Source organism: Peromyscus eremicus, chromosome 6, assembly GCF_949786415.1.
Source record: "Peromyscus eremicus chromosome 6, PerEre_H2_v1, whole genome shotgun sequence".
NCBI lineage: Eukaryota > Metazoa > Chordata > Mammalia > Rodentia > Cricetidae > Peromyscus > Peromyscus eremicus.
The window spans coordinates 117,338,340-117,363,696 of NC_081421.1; the positions used below are offsets into that span (position 1 = coordinate 117,338,340).

The 25,357-nt window shown below is 37.5% G+C and overlaps 1 protein-coding gene across 3 annotated transcripts in view; it reads right to left on the reverse strand.

Annotated features, from left to right (window-relative positions):
* Prkacb (protein kinase cAMP-activated catalytic subunit beta) overlaps nucleotides 1-25,357 on the reverse strand; it is a 92,157-nt gene that overhangs the window by 49,067 nt on the left and 17,733 nt on the right. The window contains exon 1 of one of the 3 annotated variants that reach the window (XM_059266422.1): nucleotides 10,176-10,427. The exons of the other annotated variants lie outside the window; for them this stretch is intronic. Within the exon in view, the coding sequence (XP_059122405.1) occupies nucleotides 10,176-10,362 (187 nt within the window). The 5' untranslated portion in view covers nucleotides 10,363-10,427. Of the gene's footprint in view, nucleotides 1-10,175; nucleotides 10,428-25,357 lie in introns of those variants that run through there. 3 annotated transcript variants of the gene reach the window in all.

Genomic DNA, 25,357 nt, shown 5'->3' on the forward strand with positions numbered 1-25,357 from the left:
TAATGAAAGAAACACAAATGAAAAGCAGTAATTATCAACCAGATTAAAAAGCAAGGTCCAAATAAATGGCATCTGTAAGAGACACTCTGAATCTGTAAACACAAACAGGAAAAAAGGAAAAGGAAGAAAGGCCTCTCACCCCAACAGCCAGAAGACAATGGAGTGCCTACACTTATATTAGGCAAAACACTTCACGATAACTATTAAAGAAACAAAAGGCCGTTCACTATAAATCCAACACAACTAGGGAAGTAACCACTGAGCACACATCTGTATGGAACAGATGAGCCCCTACAATATGAAAACAGACACTGGCAGAAATGAAAGGAGAATTAGGTCATTTAATAACTGTACAACCGTGTGCTGTTCATAGCAGGGATACAGTACACAGAATGTGTCTGGAGGCAATTGTGTTGTGCAAACATCAGAGTGTGCTCATACACCTAGACAGCCGATGCCCCCTCTGCCGCTGACACACCTAAGCCACTGGTGTAGCCTATTGCTCTGCCAGATTTGCTCTCCCAGACATCTGGCAAGCAGTTTCCTTCTACAATTAGCTCATTGTGGAGTTCCCCAATGCTTCAATTGTCTTCATGTCTATACCCATAGACCAATCACTTTTAATTTTCTAATGAATAAGGATTCTTAACCATGTAAACACCCAGAACTACTAACAATCTAACATCATTGTAAAATCCAGGCTTCCCTTTCTACATCGCAAATATGATTGTTATGAACCTTATGGTGCTGAGAGGGAAATAAATATTAGTGAGATAGTTCTTTCTGGAATCTCTTTCAATGAAGCACATCCTTCCATAGTTTTTTTCTCTTTGCTCTTGATCTTCAAGAGCAGTCTTAACACAATGGAACACACCCAACAAACAAGCAATGACTCTCACTGATTTTCCACATACATAGTCCTGAGCTGTTTCATTCATTCCCAGGTCAGTTGATGTGGTCTCTTACTGGCAACAATGGCAAGGTATTCCATATTCCATATGTTTAAGGCACTTGATGAGCACAGTGATACAAGACTGAATCAAACATGAGAGAAAAAAGCTGCAGAAATGCAGTGTGAGCCACATGAGGTTGCTTTTCACATAACCTGGTGTACTGCTTCAGAATAGACTCTTTTAATACATAAACAGAGGATATGTTCTAAAATAATGATAAACAGCATAGCACCAACATCATGTAAGCCAGCAACAAGTCAGTTTACTCTCACGACCAAGCATTGTGTAGGTCTACAATTATATGTGTTGCCCCTTTATACAACTGTCGGAGCAGGAGATTTGTTGATGGCAGCATTTCTATAAACACAGGAACAATGCAGTGAGCTATGGAATTAGGACAGCTATAGCATCACTAAGCAATACGAATGTTTCAGTTCCATTATGATCTAATGGAGCTACTACCACAGAGGTGGGTCACTAGTCACTGAAACTCAGCAATGCAAAGCATGACTAGAGTTGGTGATTTCAAAACTCTCTTCTTAATAAATCATAGAAAACCTAGACAGAAAGTGAGGAAGGACAAACTAAATTTGCACAATCCATAAAATACAGCATCCAAAGTCAGCAGAATGTGATTCTTTTACCATGTATATGGAAATGCTCTGTATTCATATGTAAGACAATACAGTGAGTGAATTAATTCAAAAGGCTTAGTCAATTTTTAAAAAATACATTCTCTTGTCAAGTATAATTAAGGGCTCACATGATAGCCGAGTGGGTGAGGCACCTGGTACCAAGCCTGACGACCTGAGTTCTATCCCCAAGCTCCACAAGGTAGACAGAGAAAACCAACTCCCTGTAACTGGTTGGTTCTCTGACTTCCATATCTGTGCAATAGTATGCACATAACACACACACACACACACACACACACACACACACACACACACACACCATAAATGCACACAGTCAATAATTTTTAAGAGCATAGTTAAAGAATCAACAACAGAAAGACTTTGGAAATCCTCAAATCACAAAGAACTCCCAAGGGAAATGAGTAACCGTCCCGCACAGCAAGGAAACAACCTACAACCATTTCTGGGATGCTCCTGGGGATCCATGCTGGCCACACGCTTCCTATGTCCAAGAGGTCCCACAACCTCAGAGAACTCTGTTACCAGCTGTGAACCAACGACGAAAATACAAGATCATGGGTTGACTAACAGGTCCCAAAGTGGTAATTTCTTCCATTTTGTTGCTTTCTTAAGGGGGAAACTAACAAAAATGGAAGAAATGATTAATAAAATGAAAATACAAAAGTGATCAAAAAATGCAAGTCTCACCAACAATATGGAACTACAGTAATGCTAGACTGAGTAACATTTAAATATGACATAAATACTAATTATTGAATTAAAGAATAAAAACAGTATCATCACAAAGGCTAGAGAACAAGAATATAAGAAAACATTATTGCAATTTCATTCTCTGGTGGTTTAAAAGAAAAGGGCCCCCAAAGGAGGTGTGGCTTTTTTTAGAGTAGGTATGGCCTTGTTGGAGGATATATGTCACTTTGAGGTCTCACATACCCTCAAGTCATGCCCAGTGTCTCAGACTACTTCCTGTCACCCGCATATCAGTATGCAAAACTCTCAGCTTCTCCAGGACCATGTCTGTCTGTATGCCACCATGTTCTACCATGATGATAATGGCCTGAACCTCTGAAATTAAATGTTTTCTTTATAAGAGTTGCCATGGTTATGGTGTCTCTTCACAGCAATAGAAACCATAACTAAGATACATGCCAAGCATATAAGATGACTTAGATAAATTAGTAAAAAGTACATATTACCAGAACTAAGTTGAATGAATGGATAAATTATTTAAAAGTTACAAATTATCAAAAACTAACCCAGAAAGAAGTAGAAATCATGAATAGACACATAAAAGTATTAAAATAGTTAAGTTTTTCTCCCATAACTTAAAGCTGAAATTCAAATGGGTTCATGAATGAATACCATGAGTTATCAAATATAATACCAATTTTAACAAGCATAGAATATTCAGAATATACAGAATTCAGAGCAAAGAGCACTTGTGACTCATGTTATGAGGGTCGAAAGCAAAGCTGGGCAAAGACCTAAGCAAAACTACAGATCAGCATACTCCACTGACACAAAGCTCTCTACCCACATGCCTGCAAGTCTGTTGAAGGAATTATACTCCAGGACCATGCATGCTCATCTCAGGAAGCAAGATAGTTCCACACTGAAAATCAATTACTAAAATACATTAATAGAACAAAGGACCACATGACCACGAGCATGTGTAGCAGCAGAATTCCATAAACTCCAGCACTCATAAAATCCTCTCAACAACCAAGACTAGAAGGGACTTTCTCAGACTGATGAGGAGAGAAGAATGCAGTGGTTCATATCACACCTGACAGGGAGAAATGGAGTCTTTCCCTGTAAGACTGGGCACAAAGCACTCATCTGCATAGACTATGGCTAGCCACAGGAATGAAGAAAAATACTAATGAAGGAAAAGACATTCACATATATAAGAAGCTTTATGTGAAGACAACATGACCCAAAGAGAATTTTAAACAGAAAACTATAAAAATAATTTAAAGAACAGGAAAGAATCCAAAATTGAAATTAATAAAGTCTCATTCACATAGCATTAGTAGAACTAAAGTGCTTAGATATGAACTCACAGGGATGTATGGACCACAGAAAATAAAGACCATATAAAGAGATGGAGAGGCATGTTACCGTTATGATGACAATTTTTCACAATTTAACCTATAGATTCCACACAGTATCTACAGAAACTTCAGCAGGCTTTTCTTTAGAAACTGACAAGCTAATCCAGAAATTCATATGGGAAGACAAAGCCCTTGAATAGCTAAAATAATTTTAGTAAAATAACAAAATTAGAGGAATTATACTACTTAATTTCAAAACTTACTTTAAACTCATAGTCAGCAAATCAATGTGGCTGGCATAAAAACATACATACGTAGTTCACTGGCCCAGAGGTGAGGATTCACAGAGGAACCTATACTTTGAGAGTCAATGAGTTTTTACAAAGGAATTGAAATAGTTCAATGGAGTAAAGAAAGTTTTTGTAACAAATGAAGTAATAAAAACCAGACACATACGCACACACACAACCAATACTTCACATCAAATATAAAACTGAAAAGACAGATTTGTAGGAGAAAGCACAGATTAAAACTATGAATAACTTTTGGTAAGACAAAGACTTCCTAAGGCCCGGCACAAAAGGTACAACACACAAAGGAAAGGAACGGATAAAACTGGCTTCATTAGAGTGACAAACTTTCCCTCCTCAACGATATCATTTTCAGAAATGACAAGACATGTCAGAAGCTGAGAGCAAATATTTGCAAATTACAAGTCTTCAAAAGAATCTGGATTCAGAATATATAATGGATTCTTAAGACTTATAAAAAGAAGGCAATTTAATTTTGAAAGTGAAAAACATATTTAAATATACAAGTATCCAAACCAGATACACAAATGGCTTCTGAGACTATAAAAATAAACCAATACCACTAGTTATTATGCATACAGAAACTGAAACCATCCTGTGAAATACCAGTTCAAACCTCCAAGAGACTGGCCATACCAAGTCCTGACGAACATATGAAGAAACTGGACTCTTCTTACATTATAGGTGAAGTAATAAATAGTACAGCTACTTTGGGAAAGTATGCTGGCTATTTCTTAAAAACATAAAAATGCATGACACAATTATTTTATACCTAGTCTACTCCTATATATCTACTCAAAAACAAAAACAAAAACAAAAAGTATTGTCTGCACAAACTTTTTTTAAATGTTTATGATATTATCCAAATAGCCAAAAATTAAGAAACAACGCTTGGGTTAGTCAATCACAGAACAGAACAGATAAAGCAAATGTGCTCTAGTCACACAACACAGTAGATTCTACAACAAACAGGAAGCAACTATTGATACATTCTGCACATAAATGAAAGACGTCAGAAGCAGTATGCTAAATAAGTCCAGTGATATAAAACATCTAGGAAAAGAAATTAATAGAAAGAGGAAGTAGCTGAGTATTTATGAGTTTGAGGGAAGAGTGGGAGATTAGACACAAAGAGATGTGATTAAAATGAAATTGTTGATTACTTGAACTCTTATTACAAATCACAATATAAATGCACAAGTAACAGCAGAAAGTACCTGGGCTCTGAAATACAGTATTTGCTAGGGTCAGGTGAGTATTTTCATATTTTTAGTGAATAACAATAAACCTTTCAAAGACACTGCAAAAATCATAATAGAACAAAGAAAGAATCCATTAGCACAAGTCTAAAGACTATAAAATATTAAGATAACAAATAAAACATTTATTGAGAACAGGGTAGCAATGTCAGAATAAACCCACATTCTTTATGCCTCCAGGGAGTTAAAAATCAAACTGTACAGACAGACATAACACAAAGATGAACAGAAACACAACTCCAACTCCATAAGTCTTACTAAAAGTGAGAGAGGATGATGAAGAGAATATGAAGACAGGAATCGTGAATGCTAGTAAGAATGAAAGATGGAGGAACATGGTGCTCTGGAAGTCTTGTTACGAGCTGTTATCTGAAAGAAACATTAACATGAACAAATCTCACCACTGGAAGAAATCTAAAAGGAAATTCCCATCAGAGTATTGTAAACAAATACTGTTAAGAAGGAGATTCACAGCTGGACAGTGGTGAGGCATGTCTTTAATCCCAGCACACGGGAGGCATAGGCAGGAGGATCTCTGTGAGTTCGAGGCCAGTCTGGTCTACAAAGCTGGTTTCATGACAGCCAGGGCTACACAGAGAAACCTAGTTTTGCGGGGGAAGGGGGGGAGGGAGGGAGGGAAGGAAGGGAGGGAGGGAGGGAGGGAGGGGGAGGGGGAGAGAGAGAGAGAGAGAGAGGGAATAAATTCACTATCTGGCTATTACTCACCGTAGTAATAAAAGTGTTAGCACGAATTAAAAATGGAACACAAACAGAAAACTATGCTAGCTATATGCACGTCCTTTTAGAAGAATAAGCAAATTAACTTTTGAATTGCATGTTTCAAATTCTTTTGGCTCTTTTATTTTAAGGTGTCACTATATTATGATTTTCCATTAAAAAAATGATGTAAATGGGCTGGAAATCGCTTGCCTACCCACCATGCTCATTTCCCTGTGTTATACACTCAGCATCACATACACAGACAGGGGGTGGGGGTGAGAAACAGAGACTCTGTATTGGCTTCCTTTTATTACAGACCAACATTCTGCATATTTGTGTGCCTTAAATATTACACTGTTTCTGGCTGCTATTCTTATTCTTGTTTCTGAGGGTAAAAATCATCTAATTTTCCCTCAAATCTTTATATTCATAGTTAAAAGTGATTTATTTTTATATTATGTGTACAAATGCTTTCCTGCATATATGTATGAGCACCACATGTGTGTCTGGTGCCTAAGAAGGCCAGAAGAGGTCTTTGGATCTCCTGGAACTGGAATTACAGGCAGTTGTGAGCTTTCACGTGGGTGCTGGGAACTGAAGGCTCTTCAAGGACAGCAAGTGCTCTTAACCCGGAGCAGTATCTATGACCCCTATAATCATAGCTTATAAACAATGATAAAATAAATATTCAAAGAGATTTTTCATATGAGTAGAAAGTGATTATAGTCAGTCAGCTCATAAAATAGTTGCTGAATGAAAAAGAGATAAAAAGCAGTTTATAAGTTACAATTATACAAATTCAAAGGACTAACATATTGGGTTTAAAGAGCTTCAGAAGGAGCCTGGTGGCGGCAGCGGTGCACACCTTTAATCCCAGCACTCGGGAGGCAGAGCTAGGAGGATCTCTGTAAGTTCGAGGCCAGCTTGGTCTACAGAGTGAGATCCAGGACAGTCAGGGCTACACAGAAAAACCCTGTTACAGAAAAAACCAAAAAGTAAAAGTGATAAATTAGTCTATTACAGTCACTCCAGCTATCTAGTTTTGAGGAAATTCATATCCTAAATCATTTACTTATTCACTACAGTATTTAAATATACACTTATTAAAATGAACCTGTAGACACAATGGAAATTGACAAGCATTTCTTGGGAAGGAAGGACAGGTAATAAGCTGGATGGTATCTGCTCTTTAAAAATGCTGCAGCTTAGATATTGTTAAGTGTGAAAATCAATGCTCACAACATGCAAACCTTCACTTACTTTCAATTTTATATAACTGCAATTATAATAAAAATGATTTAAAAAGGAAATACAGTAAATTTTCTAGGAAGACAAGTCAATGAATGTCAATAACCCCATTTATTCTCAGTCAAGGCAGAAAGCAGAATTCCTCTGTGTTGTTACTTTGAACTTGATGTACTTAAGTGTGCATGGAAATAGCTATTCCATATTTTAAGTTACTAATCAGGAATTAATGTTAATTTGGTAGTTAAAACTGAAACCTGTAGAAACGACTCTGTAGCCTATGTTCTCTATTTACTCCCACAGATAATGTTCCTGGAGAAGAGAGAAACTCTGATTAAAGTTTATCACATTTTTTTAAATATGTGCCATCTAATGAAAGGGACATGACTATTATCCTCAGGTTGAAGCAGGATCTCAGCACATTTGAGGCCAGCCTAGGCTACACAGTGAGTCCTATAAGTCAACCTGAGCCGCCACATTAAAAAACAAAAACAAAAACAAACCCAACAACCAATAAACAAACAAAAAACCTGTTTCAAAAACCAGGTTTTTGCCTAAATTAGCCTTCAATCTTGACCCAATAGTCCATGAACCTAATTCTTAAAGTGTGATTTCCACACTTGGTTGTTTCTTACTATATAGCACATTGGGGTAAGGCTCTCCTGGTCTATCAGGAGACCCAGGTTTTCCCTTTTCTGCTCAAACTAGCCCTGCAAGTGAACTCCATAGAAGTAGCTGCCAACAGTGCTTTTTGCCTGAACACTCTTTCTTGTCCAAAGCTCCTCCTTGGCCGGGTGAGATGGCTCAAAGGGGAAGAAGGTATGTGTCCCTGAACCTGGTGACCTGAGCTGAATCTCAGGACCCACATGACGGAAGGAAAGAACCAACTCCTCCAAGCTGTCCTCCGACTTCTGCACGTTCATGTTTTCACCCACACCCTTAAACAAGTTTTTTTTTAAAGCTCTTTGTTAGCACACACACAAATGAATAAAAAATGTGTTCATCACACAATATAAACAAATGCAAAGTAGAGATGACAGGATTGCAGTTTCTAGTCTCTGCCTTCTCTCGTCTACATCGACAGACAAGAATGCACGCTTCCTGTGTTCCTCCTTACACATCAAATCACGGGGACTATTAGAATATTTTGAGGATATGAAAAGGAGAAGAGGGTGGAGGGACATGTACTGAACTTCAGTTGCTTCTTAACCATTTCTTACCCAAGCTCATTATTCAGAGCTACAACGTTTGGTCATAACTGCATTTGTATGCCATGGTCATACCGCTTCTTTGTTTTTTATTTTCAGTAGAGAAAAACCAGCATTTTGAGTTTTTTTTCCACAAGAAATCAGGTCACAATACTGTATTCTATCATTGCATTTAAAAACGTTACAGAAAGTATACAGGTCTGTACATTTACAGCCCTTCAGTCAAGTTCAAACATAACTTCCAATGATTAAATCCCATTGTATTTGTTCCAAAAGCAGAAAATCAACTCGGCCCCTGTTCCTTGTTTGAAATTAAAAATATCTTTAAAGAACAAAAATTATCTCCAAAAGGGTTTAGAAGACTGTAATTTACAGGGCAGGCAGCAGGGCCATCAAGATTTTGTCCCAAAGAAGGTTGTAATCCTGTGTTGTTATTCCAGTTCTTAGCAGTTCATGAATTTAGACACATAGGAGACTCTATGGAGACTGCTAACTTCCTACGTAGTGAAGATTAAATCGAAGTAGTGAGATCTTTTGAGAAGTTGGGCATGATGGTGCAGGTTTATAATCATAGCACTCAGGAAGTTGAGACAAGAGATCTTGTGTGAAAACACACACACATACACAAACACACACACAGAGGCAGACAGACAGACATAGACAGACATAGACACACACACACACACAGAGAGAGAGAGAGAGAGAGAGAGAGAGAGAGAGAGAGAGAGAGAGAGAGAGAATGAGAATATGTTGAATGAAGGTAGTTTTGTACAAAAACATGCTTTTTCATTTTCTCCCTAGAGTAGTTTCAAGGAGTTAAAAAAAACAATGCTGATGCAGTAAAACAGGGCCTAAGCTTCTCCATAGCCATCTACATGTATATTTTTATTTTAAAAATGAGTTTTCTTCCTTAACTGCTTTGGAATCCAAGAATACAAAGAGGCAAATTCTAGTTCTATTTGATGACCCCAGAAAAGGCTATAATGCCAAGGGCAACTGCCTCTCTCCTTAACCACAGGGCGGTTTTCCTTTTCCCTGGGAAGGGCCCTAGCTAACGTGGGAAATGGAGGTACCAGTGCTGCGTATATGTGAAACCAGCCTTTAAACTTCATGTCATCAAAGCTGCTAATTATTTCAGCAAAACAGTAACTGAGCATTTTAACAGGTCCTGAAGAAATGTAATACAATACACAACTTGTTTAATCTATAGTCATATTTATGCATGATGTAAAATGCAAATATGAAAGATTTTAATGTCTATCATGTAACAAATGTAAAATTTTACATAGATTAATAATTTACTTTTTTTTTTAGAAAGTTCTTCTGTAACAACTGAAATAACTTTCACATATGCATTAAAAAACAGGCAACAAACCCAATAAAATATAACTGTAAACAAATTTTTGTCACACTCAAAATATAAAGTTATAAATAAAAAAATTGAAAAGCAGATTATTGTTTATATTTGTTTGTTTTTTAACCTTAGAATAAAAAGTAAAAAACAGTGACATATATTAGAAATTATATAAGAATATCACTGACAATTTTATCATTGATATTTGACCTAGGTAGTCATATAAGATTTTTAAAAAATGAACTACACATGATTCAGCTCAACTTACTATTTTTTTACAGAATTTCTCACCACCTTGAAAAATGTCCTTCTGCAAATCATAAAACAATAGACAAAACTGGGTCCGTGTGCTTCATCCTGAAACTTCAAGTACTTTAGCTGCTAACTATTGCGTATCAGTTAAAAAACCACTTACTTGATCTGTCCCATAAGGCAGTCTGCTCAGAGACCCGGAGGCTGTCATTCTCCAAAGCTGCCCTCTGCTCATGAGCCGTGCCTTTGGAGTGCCTGTGAAACAGTCGGCTAGCAAAACCTTCCAGCTTCTGGAGGGCGGTGGATGTGCCCGTGTGCTGGCTACAGGACAGTTCTCTGTAAGCTGCCATTCACGTGCATTTACACTTTAAAGTAACTGCAAATGTTTCCAGAAGGAGCTCAACTTCCTATCAAGAAGCTAAGAGCTATGCATGTGTTAAACTTCCTGTCTGCAGGGTTTACAAACCACTACTGCTGCTGCTTCCTGTTAATATAAAACAGCACAGTACCGAGCCTGCCTTTGCGAAACTTCTCATCTCAGCTAGAGATGCCCACTTTAAAACTTACAATACCTGCTAAAAGGCTCTAGGTTTTTACTATTCTGATAGTAATATGCATGGGAATGAGCATAATAACTATAAAGGTTTACATATAGAGCAGGGTAAAAAGTATTTTTCAGAATATGGGAAACTAGTTAAACATGTATTACAACCCCATGTAACCAGAGGCCAAATATTAACATGCTAGAATTAGCTTACAGGAAGTCAGCTGGTATACAGACTTTATGAATCTTCATAAGCAGTTGACTTTCCATCAAAATTGGTATGAATAGATGTGATAAGACTCTTTCAAAAAACAACTGATAACATGTCATAACTAAGAAAAAACCTGAACTAATTTCAAAGAACTCAAAGTTGCTAATTTATGCACTTAAGTTTAATACATATGGGAATTACAGAAATTTAGCATACCAGTTTTGCTTATCAAATTTATTTATGGATATGTGCCTGTCTATAAATAGTAAATTTCAAAACATTCTAACATTTGGAAAAAAAACAGATTTAAATTATGGAAGATATATAGCAACCATAAGTTGTAATTTTATAGGCTGTTGGCCATATCAAGCAATTTTCACTCAGAGAAAAAGAACTCCTTCCAATTGTTTGATGAGTGTTAAACTCCTACAAAAGTGCTGCTTCCTTCATCTTCTGATTCAATGATCTCTTAGAAACAACAAAGAAATTTAAACTCTCCAGTCTGCAGGATAGAGGGTACTCGATGGTGTTTAACAAGGATTTGGAGTGTTTGCCTTTTGATAACATCTGTGTCAGGGATGTGTGGTTTTTTTCCTTTGGAAGTTCAAATACAGGAAAGAGGGAAAATAAAGGGAAAGACTTTAAAAAAAACTTTCTGAAAATAACTTAATCCATATTTCCCATTAATTGTTTTAATACAATGAATAGGAACCAAAAAGGTAAATCAAATAAGCAGGAAAAATAATGTAACTAAACTATGGCAACACACACGCAGGCTCCCAAGCCGGTCTGCTGGGGAAACTCTGAGCTGAGAACTCTGCCATGGAAAGCTCAGAAGTGGCTTGGTTTAGTGTAACACAATCAGGATAGACAGGCACGCAACAGGACCATATGACGAACCTTAAAATGTGTACCTTTCTCTAAAAATCATCAAATGTGTATAATCAGTGACTTATTGATACCTGGTAACGTCTTACACAAAACAGACGACAGGAAGCCTGCAGAGTTTAAAAGTGTCGAGAGCACAGTGACCAGTAGGCAAAACATGGATAAAAGCTCTGAATTCCTTTGACTTGCTCTCCTAACAGAATTCTATTCATTATCAGCTCACCACCAATGTCACCTTGTCAGCATAGCACTTCTACACAACTCTTAGAAAAGTAAACTGTTCTCCTGTTTCCACTGCCCTTATCATTTCATATTAATATTTGCCGTTTATCAACCCATGTCCCTGCTGTCTTACCTGGATTTGTTAAGTGCAATGCACATTATTACCAGATCAATAAACATGTAACTGCAGTATTCACTGTGAGCATTCTAAAGGTCCAAGTAAAATCACTGGATACTGGAAAATATTATTTACAATAGGACTACATTTGTAAATAAACTAGCAAGCACTAAGTAACTTATGTAGAGACAACAACAGAAGTGACTTATTGGACTTTTCATAGTTTTGCACAATCAAAGTTTGTCCTCATGCTTTTGTGCTTATTAAGTGCAAACGCAGATTTCCAAAATCACTCCTATTGCCCCTGCTTTCAATTAGCACCGACAATTACTCATCTCTGCTTCTCTGGCCTCTCCAGATAGTACCCATGGTGTTTCCCTGTCAAACACAACTAAGTATAACATTTCAGCTGGCCCATATTCATTTTTAACAGACAGCTAGCCAGACTTACAGTTGATGCTGATTAAATACAGAAGTCCTACATTTCAAACAAGAACACTAAGATTCATTTAACTAAAACACATAAGATATAAAATTATTATAGCAAAAAAGTAAAATTCACAAACTAAGAATCTTAAAAATGCTGTTTGAAAGCTTTTCTCTTCTTTTACTTAAATAAAACTGTTTCCTTTTGTTCAAAAGACCATGCAGAATGTAGAATATTCAATTTTTGAACTATTTCTCTTGGTAATGTGCCCAGGAAGCTATTGCTATGGAGGTTCTCAGAGGATTTGCTTTTTATTGAAAAAGAACTCTACTGGCATCTACTGCCTGAAAGAAACAACTGCAGCTCCAACCAAAATGGAACCACAAGAAACAACAGCAGTTTTCAGAGGTGAACCTGCTCTGATTGCTTGCTGTGAGATGCAGTACATACATACATCCATACACACACACACACACACACACACACACACACACGCACACACACACACACGCACGCATACATGTTTCTTATATTTACTATCAAATATTAATGATATATTTGCTAAGCACTTTACCATACACAAGATCTGCATTGTGACATTAAAGTCCATAAAATCTTTACAAATGAGTAATAGCACCAATATTATGTGATTCCCACCACCCACCCCAGTGCCCTAAACAGGGGATTCAACCTAGGGTCTCACACATTCCAAACAAGTACTGTACCATCTAAGACATATTCGTAGCTATTTCAAAAACTGTATTTTTAGACAGGACCTTGCCATGTTGCTCAAGCTGGCCTGGAATTTGAGATCCCTTATCTCCGACTCTCCGAGTGCTGGAACTGCAGGTTAAGGAAGACATGGAATCATACTTAATATGTAATGATGTTGCCTTCACATGGAGGACAAAGGACATGATCGTGATCTTATTCCTCAAATAAAAGTTTGAGAGTATAATGTTGTCTTTTCTACCATGTTATCTAAGTGGCTTGATACAGCGCATTGTGAAATTCATTTAGCATAGCACAGTAACTGACATGTATCCATATAACCTGAGTATGTCACCTTCAATGAATAAGTATTCCACTGTGTGGAGCGACCACAGTTTACACCTCCACTAACAACTACACTGCATTTGCACCTGTCAAATCAAGTGGCCACCTCTGTGCACATCTACCTCTGGGCCCTGGTCTGTGACCTGATCTCCGTGTCGGGCCCTTCACCTGTGTCACGCTGCCGCGGAGGCTGCAGAACTGCTAGTCAACCGAAAAACCATATGGTGTAAATCTTCCAACTCCCAGCCCATCAGTTCCCAGTTCCCTGTTTCTACACCTCCCTCCCCCCACCCTCTCTCTCTCTCTCTCTCTCTCTGTGTAAACCTTGGGCTAAATCAATTTACTCATCTTTAGAAATGTCATCATGCTAAGGTTTTATTGAAATTTTGCTCAATGAGAAATAACATCTTAACTCTGTAAAATCAGTCTGTGATTCCAGAGTTTCCTGGCACTAACCTGGGTGTATAATTTTTTTTTTCAAATCAGTTTTCTATATGGAGAACTTACACATAATTTGGTAGATGTATACTCAAGCCTTTATTAAGGTTTAAATTTGCTTTTAACTGGTACATAAAAACATGGAATTACACATACTATGGTGTATTAAAATAGAACATAATATAACAATTTTGAATGTTTTTGTGATACTTTCAAATATTTTATAATTGTTCAATGCTGGCTTTTATATATTGACACTGAATAGTTGACCTGTGCTAACCTTCCTAGCTCCTTTTTTCTTTTTGTAGATTTCTTGGAATTTTCCGTATAGATTTACTCACTTTTGGATGGCACTTCCCTAAGATTTCTGGTCCTTGCCATACTGAAGGCAATGCTCAACAAGAGAAGAGAGCATGGGATAACTCTGTCTTCCTTCATGTCTTAGGAAGAAAGTTTTTCTTCATTTACTATGTTAACTCTAGATATAATTTTGGTAGCTGTTCCTTATTGAGCTAATAAATTTCCTCCTGTTTTTAAGGATGACTTGAAGATAAACTATTTCATGTGATCACATGATTTCAATTCTTTTGTCTGAACCAGCCTAGGAGAAACAACCCCCATTCTTTTTATATACTGCTGGATTTAATTTACTAATAATTCTTTAGGGATTTTTGTGTCTATGTTTATAACAACACTGCTTAACAGTTTTATTTTCAGTTTTGTCTATGTTTTGGGAAGCAGGATGATGTGACTTCATAAAGTAAGTTGAGATGTATGTCTTCCATTTTCAAGAATAGATTCTGAAAAAAATCATTTTTCCCCTTAAAAGTTGGAGAAGTTTCCTGTGAAACTATACAGGCAAGGAAAGTTTTGTTTTCATTTAAAGATTACAAATACCAATACAATTTCTTCAATAGCTATAGTACAACTGAATTGTCTATTTCTCTGTGTACGTGTATACACATGGATTAATTAAGAGATGTCTAACACTACTGAAGCCCCCCCCCCCCCCCCGTGCATTTATGAAGGAATTTCTACAGAACTGATGTGGAGTAGTGCCTGGCAGGAAGATCTTCAGGGGATATGGCAGTGCCTTCCCACAAGCTGACTGCCAGATGAGAAATGAGTTGCAGGAAGAGCACAGGCCAGCAAAGTCCCTTTTGAGAGTACCTACTGGGCTCACATCAGATGCCTGCTTCTGCAGCCATTTAGTGTGGACTTAATACCACTGACTTTCAGGCAGCTTTCTGCTTCCAGCACTGGAATGGGGTGGCTGCGACCTAGGGCTTTCTGGACACTGAATCGGCTGTTTCTCTTCAGTGCAGATGGTCACTGATTCAGTCCCTCTCATGTAAGCCAATCAAACACATACCCTTTAAAGTTACATTATATTAGTTCTGTTCTTCTAGGGAGCACTAATGAAACAGTGCTGTTTACTATTTTCTACAGCCTGGATTTTGTTTAATTATTTGGTCTTTGTTTTAATTTTAAAATGAATCAGCGTGTCCAGTTAGATTTCATTACGGCACTTTCAAACAAAGTTTGCTCTCCTGATTCTCCTCCTTCCTCTACACCCACCACCCCATCTTACATCTCCTTTCCCTTTCACCTGCATGCTTTCCTGTCACATTCTGTTCTTCCTCACTCTCACAATTTCCCGCATCTCCTGGTCGCCTTTCTAGTTTCGTAGCCTATACCCACAACTCATCCCTACTTACAAAGATACATCGAGACACTGGAAACTAGGATCCTTATGAGAAGAACATACAATATTTGTCTGAGACCAACATATACCTTGATAGTTTCCAGATGCATATATTTCCCCACATATCTCATTGTTTTAGAGCTGAAGTCAATTCCAGTGTGTAGATATTCTTCTAGGGAGCATGTTGGCTATTCCCTGTTCTTGTTTCATATAAATTTTTATATTATTTTTTTCTAGTTTTGTGAAGAATGCCATTGGAATTTTGATGGGGATTGCACAGAATCAATTAGAGCCTTCCTCAAAAACATGACAGAAGACTTCTTACCTAGGTAATGCTAGATTCTGTCAAGTTATGGTTAACCATGCCAGTGTTTATACAGTATATTCTCCCAAGTTCTCCTAATTTTAAACAATCATCTTCAAAATATTTAATGGAGAAAAAAAAACCCAGCACAATGCTGGATCTTATATGGACCAGTTACATTTAATGTAATTTTTGGCAGAACTGGAATTAGATCTACAATTTCTCTTCTGTTTTACCCCTTAAACTTTAATGAATAGAGTTGATATGCTGGAAATTACACATCTTTGAGGTTAATGCATTAGTTTCAATTGTCTTGCTATACACATAGAACAATGAGATCAGATCCACAACAAAGATGAGTGTATCCATCACCTCCATAACTTTTCTCATGCTTCTTCACTATTTCTCTCTCATGCCATTCAAAATCCCTAGGCAAGCAATACTTTACACAATACAGATAATCTGCATTTTATAGACTTTTACATAAACAGAGTTTCTTTCTTTAAAGTAAGATTTTATTTTTATAACAGATTGAAATGTATAATGTTGCATAAATTCTCACTCTCCAGTTTTACTGACATTTTGCTTTTATGTAGCGGATTGCTGTGGAATAATCCTCTTGGACACTGTAAAGATTTGTCACTCAAATTGGTTTAATAAAACGCTGATTGGCCAGTACATAGGCAGGAAGTTAGGCAAGAAAGCCAAACTGAGAATGATGGGAAGAAGGGTGGAATCATGGAGTCGCCAGCCAGATGCACAGGAAGCAAGATGATAATGCCCTTCTGAAAAAAAGTACCAAGTGTGGTTATTTGGGAACTGGCGGACAGAGAGAACCATCCGTTTACTGTGTATTTTTATAATTAGTCAATCAATAATGATAACACTAAAGATAACCAGTTAACTAAAGTTCATTGATTTACATAGTATCTTTTTCTGCTCCAGGATTCCACCCAGGATGCCACACTACACTTAGTTCTCATACCTCTCTTTATGCTTCTCTTGGCTGTACCAATCTCGAGATTTTTTTTCCCTCACAAATTTAGGAAGCATTGATCACCTATACTGTAAAATGTCCCTCATCAGAATTTTCTTGTTTTTGTGATTAGTATGGAGTGATGGCTAAGACACTCAGCTATTTATATCATGTTATATCAAGTTTATGCATCAATATAACTTAGCACTGCAGAAGCTTTGACCACCAGATGTAGCTAGTAATGAACAGTTAGAATACTTCTCTCAACCATGCTTTCTATATTGCACTCTTCTGCAAGGAAGTGACTGTGCACAACACACTTAAGGAACTACACTCTACCTCCCTAAGTGCTTAAATACAATTCTTCTGCGTGGACAATGAGAGTCTTTGCCCCCATTAATGTACTAAGTCATTAACTTGTATATTTACATTTTGGGCTCTAATTTAACACCATGTTATTTATTCATACTCTGCCACTGGACACTCTTTTGATTGCCTTTGTGTCCCTGTCATCTCCCTCATCTTGTGTATGTATGCTTAAGCATGCACATGTGTCTGAACACCTCCTCACTTTCCCAAGCACTCAGTGGTCCCATGTTTACCCCTGCTCGAGTCCTAGATTCAGCACTTTCTCCAAGGCCCATGTTTCCCTTTTACTGGACTACAGTATTTGAAACCAAGACAGGGAAATGGGTATGCTCATTATTACTGGGGTTTGCTCTTTAAGTTCCAAATATTTAGAGGCTTTTTAGTGTGGATTTCTAGTTAAAGTCCACTGTAGTGTGACGAAATACTTTGTGTAACCTTTGTTTGTAGTTTGCTAAACTGATTTCTGGCGTAAAATGTGGTCTTTTGGTGAACATTCCACATAGTGGGTTGGAGTGGGCTGATATTCTGTTGTTACTGAATCGAACAGTCTATACACGTCAACTGAATAGAGCTGACCGTCATCACTACTCAGGTGATCAATACACTGAGTGATTTCAACCTGCCTGATAGATTTTTAAGAGCAGTGCTAGAGTCCCCTGACTGTGATCAAGGATTTGTGATGCTCCTTTCAGTTCTCTTAGAAATGCAAATGCTTAGAATTACTTTTCAGAAAGCTGACTGATAATAAGTATATAACATCCCCTTTGCCCTTGATCATTCTCAAAACTCATGTTCTGAGGTTAACTTCTGAAGCTAATGCAGCCATTCCTACTTCCTTTATGTTAGTGATTATAAGGCAGGTTTTCTGTTCCCCTTGACTCTATTTAGTGTGGGTTTCCTAGATAAAATACATAGTTGGATTTTGGTTTTGCTTTTGTATTTGAGTCTCATCTTAATCTATCCTGATAATGTCCTGTCCTGTAACTGATGTACTGACTCATTCTTAAAAGTGACCCTTGACATAGATTCATATTTATTATTTGTAACTATTTCTGTTTTAGTGCATTTACCTTGTTTCCCCTCCTTTTCAGCCTCTTCTTGTTTTAACTTTAATTTCACATAATTTCATTCATTATCCTCTCAAACGATTGCTCCAATTTTTAGAAAGATTTTGCACTGGCTGACTTAGATTTCTCAATTTACATCTTTAATCTAAGTTCAGTTTCAAAAAACATCATATCGCTCTCTTTTAGTAAGGTGCTGTGTTAGTCCATGTTCCATCACTAAGCATGTTAAAAATGATCAGATATAAAGAGGTCACAGAAACCACAGTGATTACTGAGATAAGCAATGTAAAGGAATAAGTGTGTGTATGTGTATACATATATGGAACATATTATATAAAAAAGGAACACATACAGATTCATGGTTTTGGGGGGTTCAATTATAGACATTTGGGTTCAGTGCTTTTATGCCTGAGGTCAGGGAGAACATCTAGGTGGGGGACATGGTGGAGCAAAGCCAACTTATGGTAGCCAGGAAGGAGAGAAAGATTCGAGGTGTGTAGTGGGGCTGGGAAAAAATATACCCTTTAAAGGCAATCCCCTAATTTCTTAGTTCCTAAGGCTCCAACTCCTAAAGTTTTTATCACTTCCCAACAGCCTACTAAACTATGAACTCATCAATCCATTGATGAGGTCACAGCCCTCATGATCCATTCACCTCCCAATACGGTGACATTGGGAACAAGCCTTTAACACATGAACTTAAGGCATACATTTCAGATCTTAACCAGATATATGGACAGCACAAACTTGGATCTATGCTCAGCCATCTTCCCTTGCAGACACTGGTGCCCAAACATATGTTACAGCTTTTTACAGTGAATCACAGTTCTTAAGGGTCTCTCCCTGTTTGCATTATTTTTCCATTATTGGCAATAACAATATCTTCTACTCTACTGCATTGAGTCCTTTGTTAACTCTATTCTCTTTGTTTTACACACTTGTGCACTGCTATTCCAGACAGAAGTTTCAATCATGTGTTTCAGTGTGCACCTCGCTTGAGGTGAGATCAGAAGAAAAGTACCATACAAAACTTCACTCACCCTATCCTTCCCTTTCTTCTGGAGTGGATTCTGTGGAAAGCCACTGCACAGTGCTGGAACCAGGTTGCCTAGAGTATAAACTGGAAGGTGTGTTTGGGGGTGGGGAGATTTTAAAACCACGAAATTCACCACCATGCCTGTCTCTTTCCAGGCATGTTTGGTTTCCCGGCCCAATTGCCTGCTGTCATTTACTCTTCAGAGTGTTTCCATAGCTACTATATGTATTCTGGTGGGAGACACAGGATGATGTGAACTTACTTCATCTTATTAATCAACACTAGAAGCCAATCTCATCTTTTCTTTTAGTAAACTGATAACTGATTTAGAAATAAAAAAATCAAAAATTCTCAACTTTCAGTATGATTTCCATGTAGAATTAACATACATACTTTTGAAAAGAAATCCAATCAAGTGGCAATGTTTTTGTCACAGACTATGTAAAGGAAGTTGCACACATAGGCTTGGAGAGGGCAGGTGGTTAAAAGTACTTGTAAATGACCCAGGTTTGGCTTCTAGAACCCAAGGGCAGTTCACAAATGCCTGTAACTCTGATGCCCTCTTCTGGCCTCTGTGGGAATTAGGCACACACATGGTACTCATGCATACAAATATTCACACATATGCAACAAAATCTCTTTTTTCAAGTTATACAAATATATCCTTTCAAAATGTAATTTTATATAAATTCTATTGCAACCACTCTGAACAAAGGTAATGCTGTTACTAGTGAAGAATTACTATTTAACATGCAAGAGACTTTTCAACTAAAAAATTTTCATGATCACTCTATACTTTTCAGCTCCTTAATGCCTAGTATAACAGACAACAATAAATCTCGAAGTACAGTAGTCTAAAAACAGTTTATACTTTTGTTTAATATTCTCTCATTCCAAGGAAAAATTCAAGTGACTTCCAATGGCCTCCAAAATCCAAGCACAATAATCAAGCATTGTCACCAACCTGCAACAGGCCTCCATCTAGTCCAATTCACCTACTTAAAACAACAGTATAAACATATCTGCCATATCTGAACATGTCCTTTCCTAACCCATGTTTGTAAATTCAATTTCTTGCTTTAATTCAAAGTCATACTTGGGATTTAAACAGCACACTTCTGGAAAGTAGGATGTTCCACTCTTCCCACTAGTTCCATCAACCTCCTGGAACCGGTCAGTATGTTACAATGCTTGGCAAAAAGCTTTTGCAGATGAAATTAAGGTGACTGACAAGTGACCCTAAAACAGACGGATTATTCAGATGCCCTGAGCTGATCACATTGGCTTTTAACTGGAAAATGTTCTTCATTGGAAGCAGAAGAGCAATTACATGGCAAGAAGTCATTTCCAAGCCTGGGAACAATCAAGAATGCAGTGAAGTGAGAGGAGTTGGGAAAACGAGATTCTAGCATCAGAACAATAAAGTATGGAAAGTTGAAACTCCAGATTATGGCAGACACAGGATTATCTTCATCAAACATTTTAAAGCCCTTCACATTGGTGAGAAACTTCTATAGCTCATTTACCTACTCAATAGCCAAGACTATGGCCAGGCAGCACCATGGAGGGGTTCTCTAAATACCCAAAACAGAAGCCAAAGGAAATTTTCTCTCCCCAGTCCCCTGTAGCACTAGTGAAACAAGGCAGCAGAGGAGAGCTCCTGACAATGTGCCTAGGGGTGAGCTGTAGACTTAGGTATTTGACTGGTAGTGCAAGTTTGTGTGCGTGTACACATGTGTGTGTACATGTACACATATGTGTGTGTACATGTGATGGCCAAGAAATAATCTCCAGTGTCACTTACAGGAAGGTCTTTCAGTGGCCTAGAACCATCCAGCAGGCTAGGCTGACTGGCCAGCCACTAAGTCTCAGGGATCCAACCATCTCTCCAGGGCTAGGATTACAAGCATGTATCACCATGTCCTGTTTTTGTTTGTTTGTTTGTTTGTTTTGTTTTTAAAATTCATTCTGGGGATTGAAACCATGTCCTCAAACTTGATAGAGTGAGCTATCTGTTCAGCTCCCAAAGGCATTTATTAGTCCTCACTATAGCATATATATTTTCAACTACTTTAGGGTACTAGGAATTCCACTATTTTCAATTTATTTTAAATAATCAGCATTTTCAAAAGTTTTCTTTCCTTTTTGGATGGAGACTGAAGACTGAGTCTATGTCACCCATTTGCTAGGTAGGTTCTCTAACCACAAAGCTAAGCCCCCAGCAATTCTTTCCCCAAATGTTTTAGTAACTTGGAAATACTTTGGAAATGTGAAAACACATTAACATGCCATGAAACTAGGGATAAAAAGCACTAAGATTTTCTAAGTTTATTCTCATTTTATTTTAAAGTTCGAACAAGAAATGACCACATTAGTTTCTCTAGGAGAAGGCTGTAATGACTTTACTAATTTTCATTTCTATATTATTTCCAAGTTATTTTCTTATTGAGACTGTGATAAATGGCTACCAACTTGACATAGTTTTCATATCAGGCGACACCTGAAGGAACTTTGGGATTATGGAAACATCAAAAGTAGTTATGAGTATACACTATACTATAAACAGCTCCACACGCTACCATATATTCTCTTCCAATAACCGCTAGCACATTTTACAACCAAGAAATAAGTGAGTCTGAGGCTCTGAGGCTCACAGTGAGAACGAGGTTACACCTTAAACTGACCCCATCTGAAGTATCTCAGCCCCCAAATAAAAAACCTGGTACCATGATAGGAATAATAAGATGATATTTAGCTCACAGCAGTATAAGAAATGGAGTCAACCAGAAGGTGGCAGAATGGGGCTATGAAGAATTAAAATTCAAATCTACAAAAATTCTTTTGTCATTTCTGCAAGGTTTGAACAACAGATGAAAACCACAATTTTAGACCCTTATCCAGATGATATGCTAGGAATACACAAGAATATTATTTGATGTACACAAATCAGGTTATAAAACTCTCACACAGACCATCCTATCAAAAGGCTAATCTCCATTTTCCTGCTCTCAGAAACCTATTTACACAATGCTAAAAAAAAAAAAAAAGGCCCTCTCACATCCTTCATATCATTCCAACATTGCCTTTGAACTCACTAAAAATTCCTTGGAGAATTACTACAAATGCTATGTATGCTATTTAACATATGTTGCTTGGTAAGGCTGATAGTGGGTATGAGTAACAGCAAGGTGAAATCCTTTATAAAATTTCCTACTATTAAGAATAGTTGATTTTATATTGAGTGTTTTAATAAGGTTAACTATATTTTTCTTCAAATACCACTTGACTGTCTGTCTTTGCATGCTGATTCCTACTACAGGGCCTAGAACACACGAACACTAGAAGTTTTTGCTCAACTGCAAACAACATCAAGGTGAAAACTAAGACTGAAAACCAATGAACAGATATCGAAGACACTAGTGTGCATTAAAGTAGTTCACGTAAGTTTTTCATCTGAAAATAAAACACGGGTGCTAACAGCTCTCAGGTAGGGATGGAACCACCTAGAGACAAACTGGGAGAATTTAAAACTAGACCTGCCAACAGCAGCCCGTTTACATAAGAAGGCCAGATTGAAGGGTCCAGAAGGAAAGAGCTACTGAGGGGTTGTGGTAGTTTGAATGTAACTGGACCCCATAAGCTCATAGGGAGTGGCACTACTAGAAGCGTGGCCTTTTTGGAGTAGGTATGGCCTTGTTGGAGGAAGTGTGTCACTGTGGGGGTGGGCTTTGAGGTCTCATATATGCTCAAGCCACACCTAGTGTTTCAGACCACTTCCTGCTGCCTGTGGGATCAAGATGTGCTCCTTCCCCAGCACCATGTCTGCCTGCATGCCACCATGTCCCATCATGATGAGAATGAACTAAACCTCTTACCTGTAAGTAAGCCACCCCCATTAAATGTTTTCCTTTACAAGAGGTGCTGTGGTCATGGGTGTCTTTTTACAGCAATAGAAACCCTAACTAGACAGGGGTGGTTGTGAGGTCTGCAACAGTATTTAGGGGAGCAGGTGCTTCAACAGGTCTCACATGAGGGCTCCAAAGGGCAATGGTGACCTCCAGAGCCAGAGGAGCCAGGCCTGTGTTAGGGGATTCACCAAATCTATCAGACTTAAGCACTACATGGAGACAAAGCAGTCTCTACCTAGTGGTGGAATCAAAGAGCTGGTAGGGCCCACTTGCAGTCACAGGGAGAGACACATGTGTCATGTGGAGACAGAGAGGGAGGGCAGCCAGAGCAGAGGCTGCCTCTAGGAAGCAGACAGAAACACTGGTGCAGAGATAACTGAAGAAGAAACTTCAGGTCTCCTCTAACTCTAGCTCTATGTTCGAAAGGAGTTCCCGATAACACACAATACTTTAACTGGACTCCTCTGCTTCCCACTGTCCATTCTTTCAGGTACAAAGGGAAGAGCTAAAGCATTCTGCAGGGGAACGGAGATGGAAGAGGTTATTTGAGCTCTAACTGAGAAGATGCTTTGGAACTGCTGATGAAAAGTATAAGTTACCAAGGCCTAATTTGAATGTGCATGAGTATAATTTACATATTAAAACACTCAAATAAAAGTTTAAATTAAAAACACAATGAAATGTCAGATTATTAAAGATGAGCCACAGATCAATAAACCATCAATATTCTTACATAAAAAAGCTAATCATAAGAAGTCTGCAGATCATATCAAAGTATTAAGTAGGGCAAAATTCCAAACAGAATACACACTTGGTTACATAGTCAATTTAAGAAAAATAATATGAACATGTTAGAACAACATCTTTATATCTTTTGATAACAGACACAGATGATTAACAATGACAAAGACACACAAACCTCAATGGTCAGTAGAACAACAAAGATAAGGATTAATGAACACTATAATTCAAAATTAATTTAAAACAAGTTATTACCAAAAAATCCTGGCATGCTCTAAAATCTTAAAACTCACATAAGAAAGAAACTTACCAAGGACCAGAAAATAGTGATGTTTCTTCAAATGCAAAAATATATCTGGGGACTACAGGGTGGAGATGGAAATGGCACTCTATCACTAAAGTTACGATTGGAAATTCTAAGAATTATTACTTCATGCACTGCTAAGAGAAAACAGAGTCTAGTGATTTAACCATGGTGTGATTTATTAATTCCAATATTATAGTCAGTTACTGAGAACTCTTTAGACGTTGATATAACTTTTTATATTGCTCTAGAATATACAATGAAAAAATATTCAACAAAAATACTCAAGAATTCCCCAAATCCCTTTACATTCAGAATCTAATTTTGAATCATTCTGTTTACTAAGTTTTTACATCATTATTTATTATCTTTTACGACATAAAACTATTATAAACATTCAGTGCTAAAGTTTTTTTCTTTTCTTTTCTTTTTTCTTTTTTTGCTGAAGTTTTTCTTGCACGGCTTTATTAGCACTTCCTATGTTCTTTTCCTAGCTGTGGATACTGATTCAGTATTTGTGCATACAACAATGACAAGTCTGTCACAGATGCCTGGTTGACCATATCTATGAAACTATGAGGTTTAGAAAGCAGTCTAATACCAAAACACCTAAGGCTAAAAAAATTATGCATGTTAGAGTCACTGGAATATAGCACCAAATATACTTATCCACTGAAAAAAGTGTTTTCTGCTCTGTAATTATGCGCTCTGATGTTTTATAAAGCTGAGTCCTCGGAAGAGATGGCTTCTATCACGGAGACATAATAAATTCCTTAACACAAAGTTGAGAGTGCCACCTGGGTGTTCTGGATGCCTCACTTTACTGAAATTGTAGGCTAGAGGGGGTCCTATCTTTGGGTGACTCAGCAGTGAGGCACCATCTCCTGCTATAAAATGCAGATGTGCAGCATGCTGTAGATCCATGCAACCTTGAGAGTATCATCTGGTAATTTCCATATTGATGACAAAAACAGATGAATTCAGCAGTCCAATAGGATGACCCTTGATTTATCAAGGTACAAATTATAAGG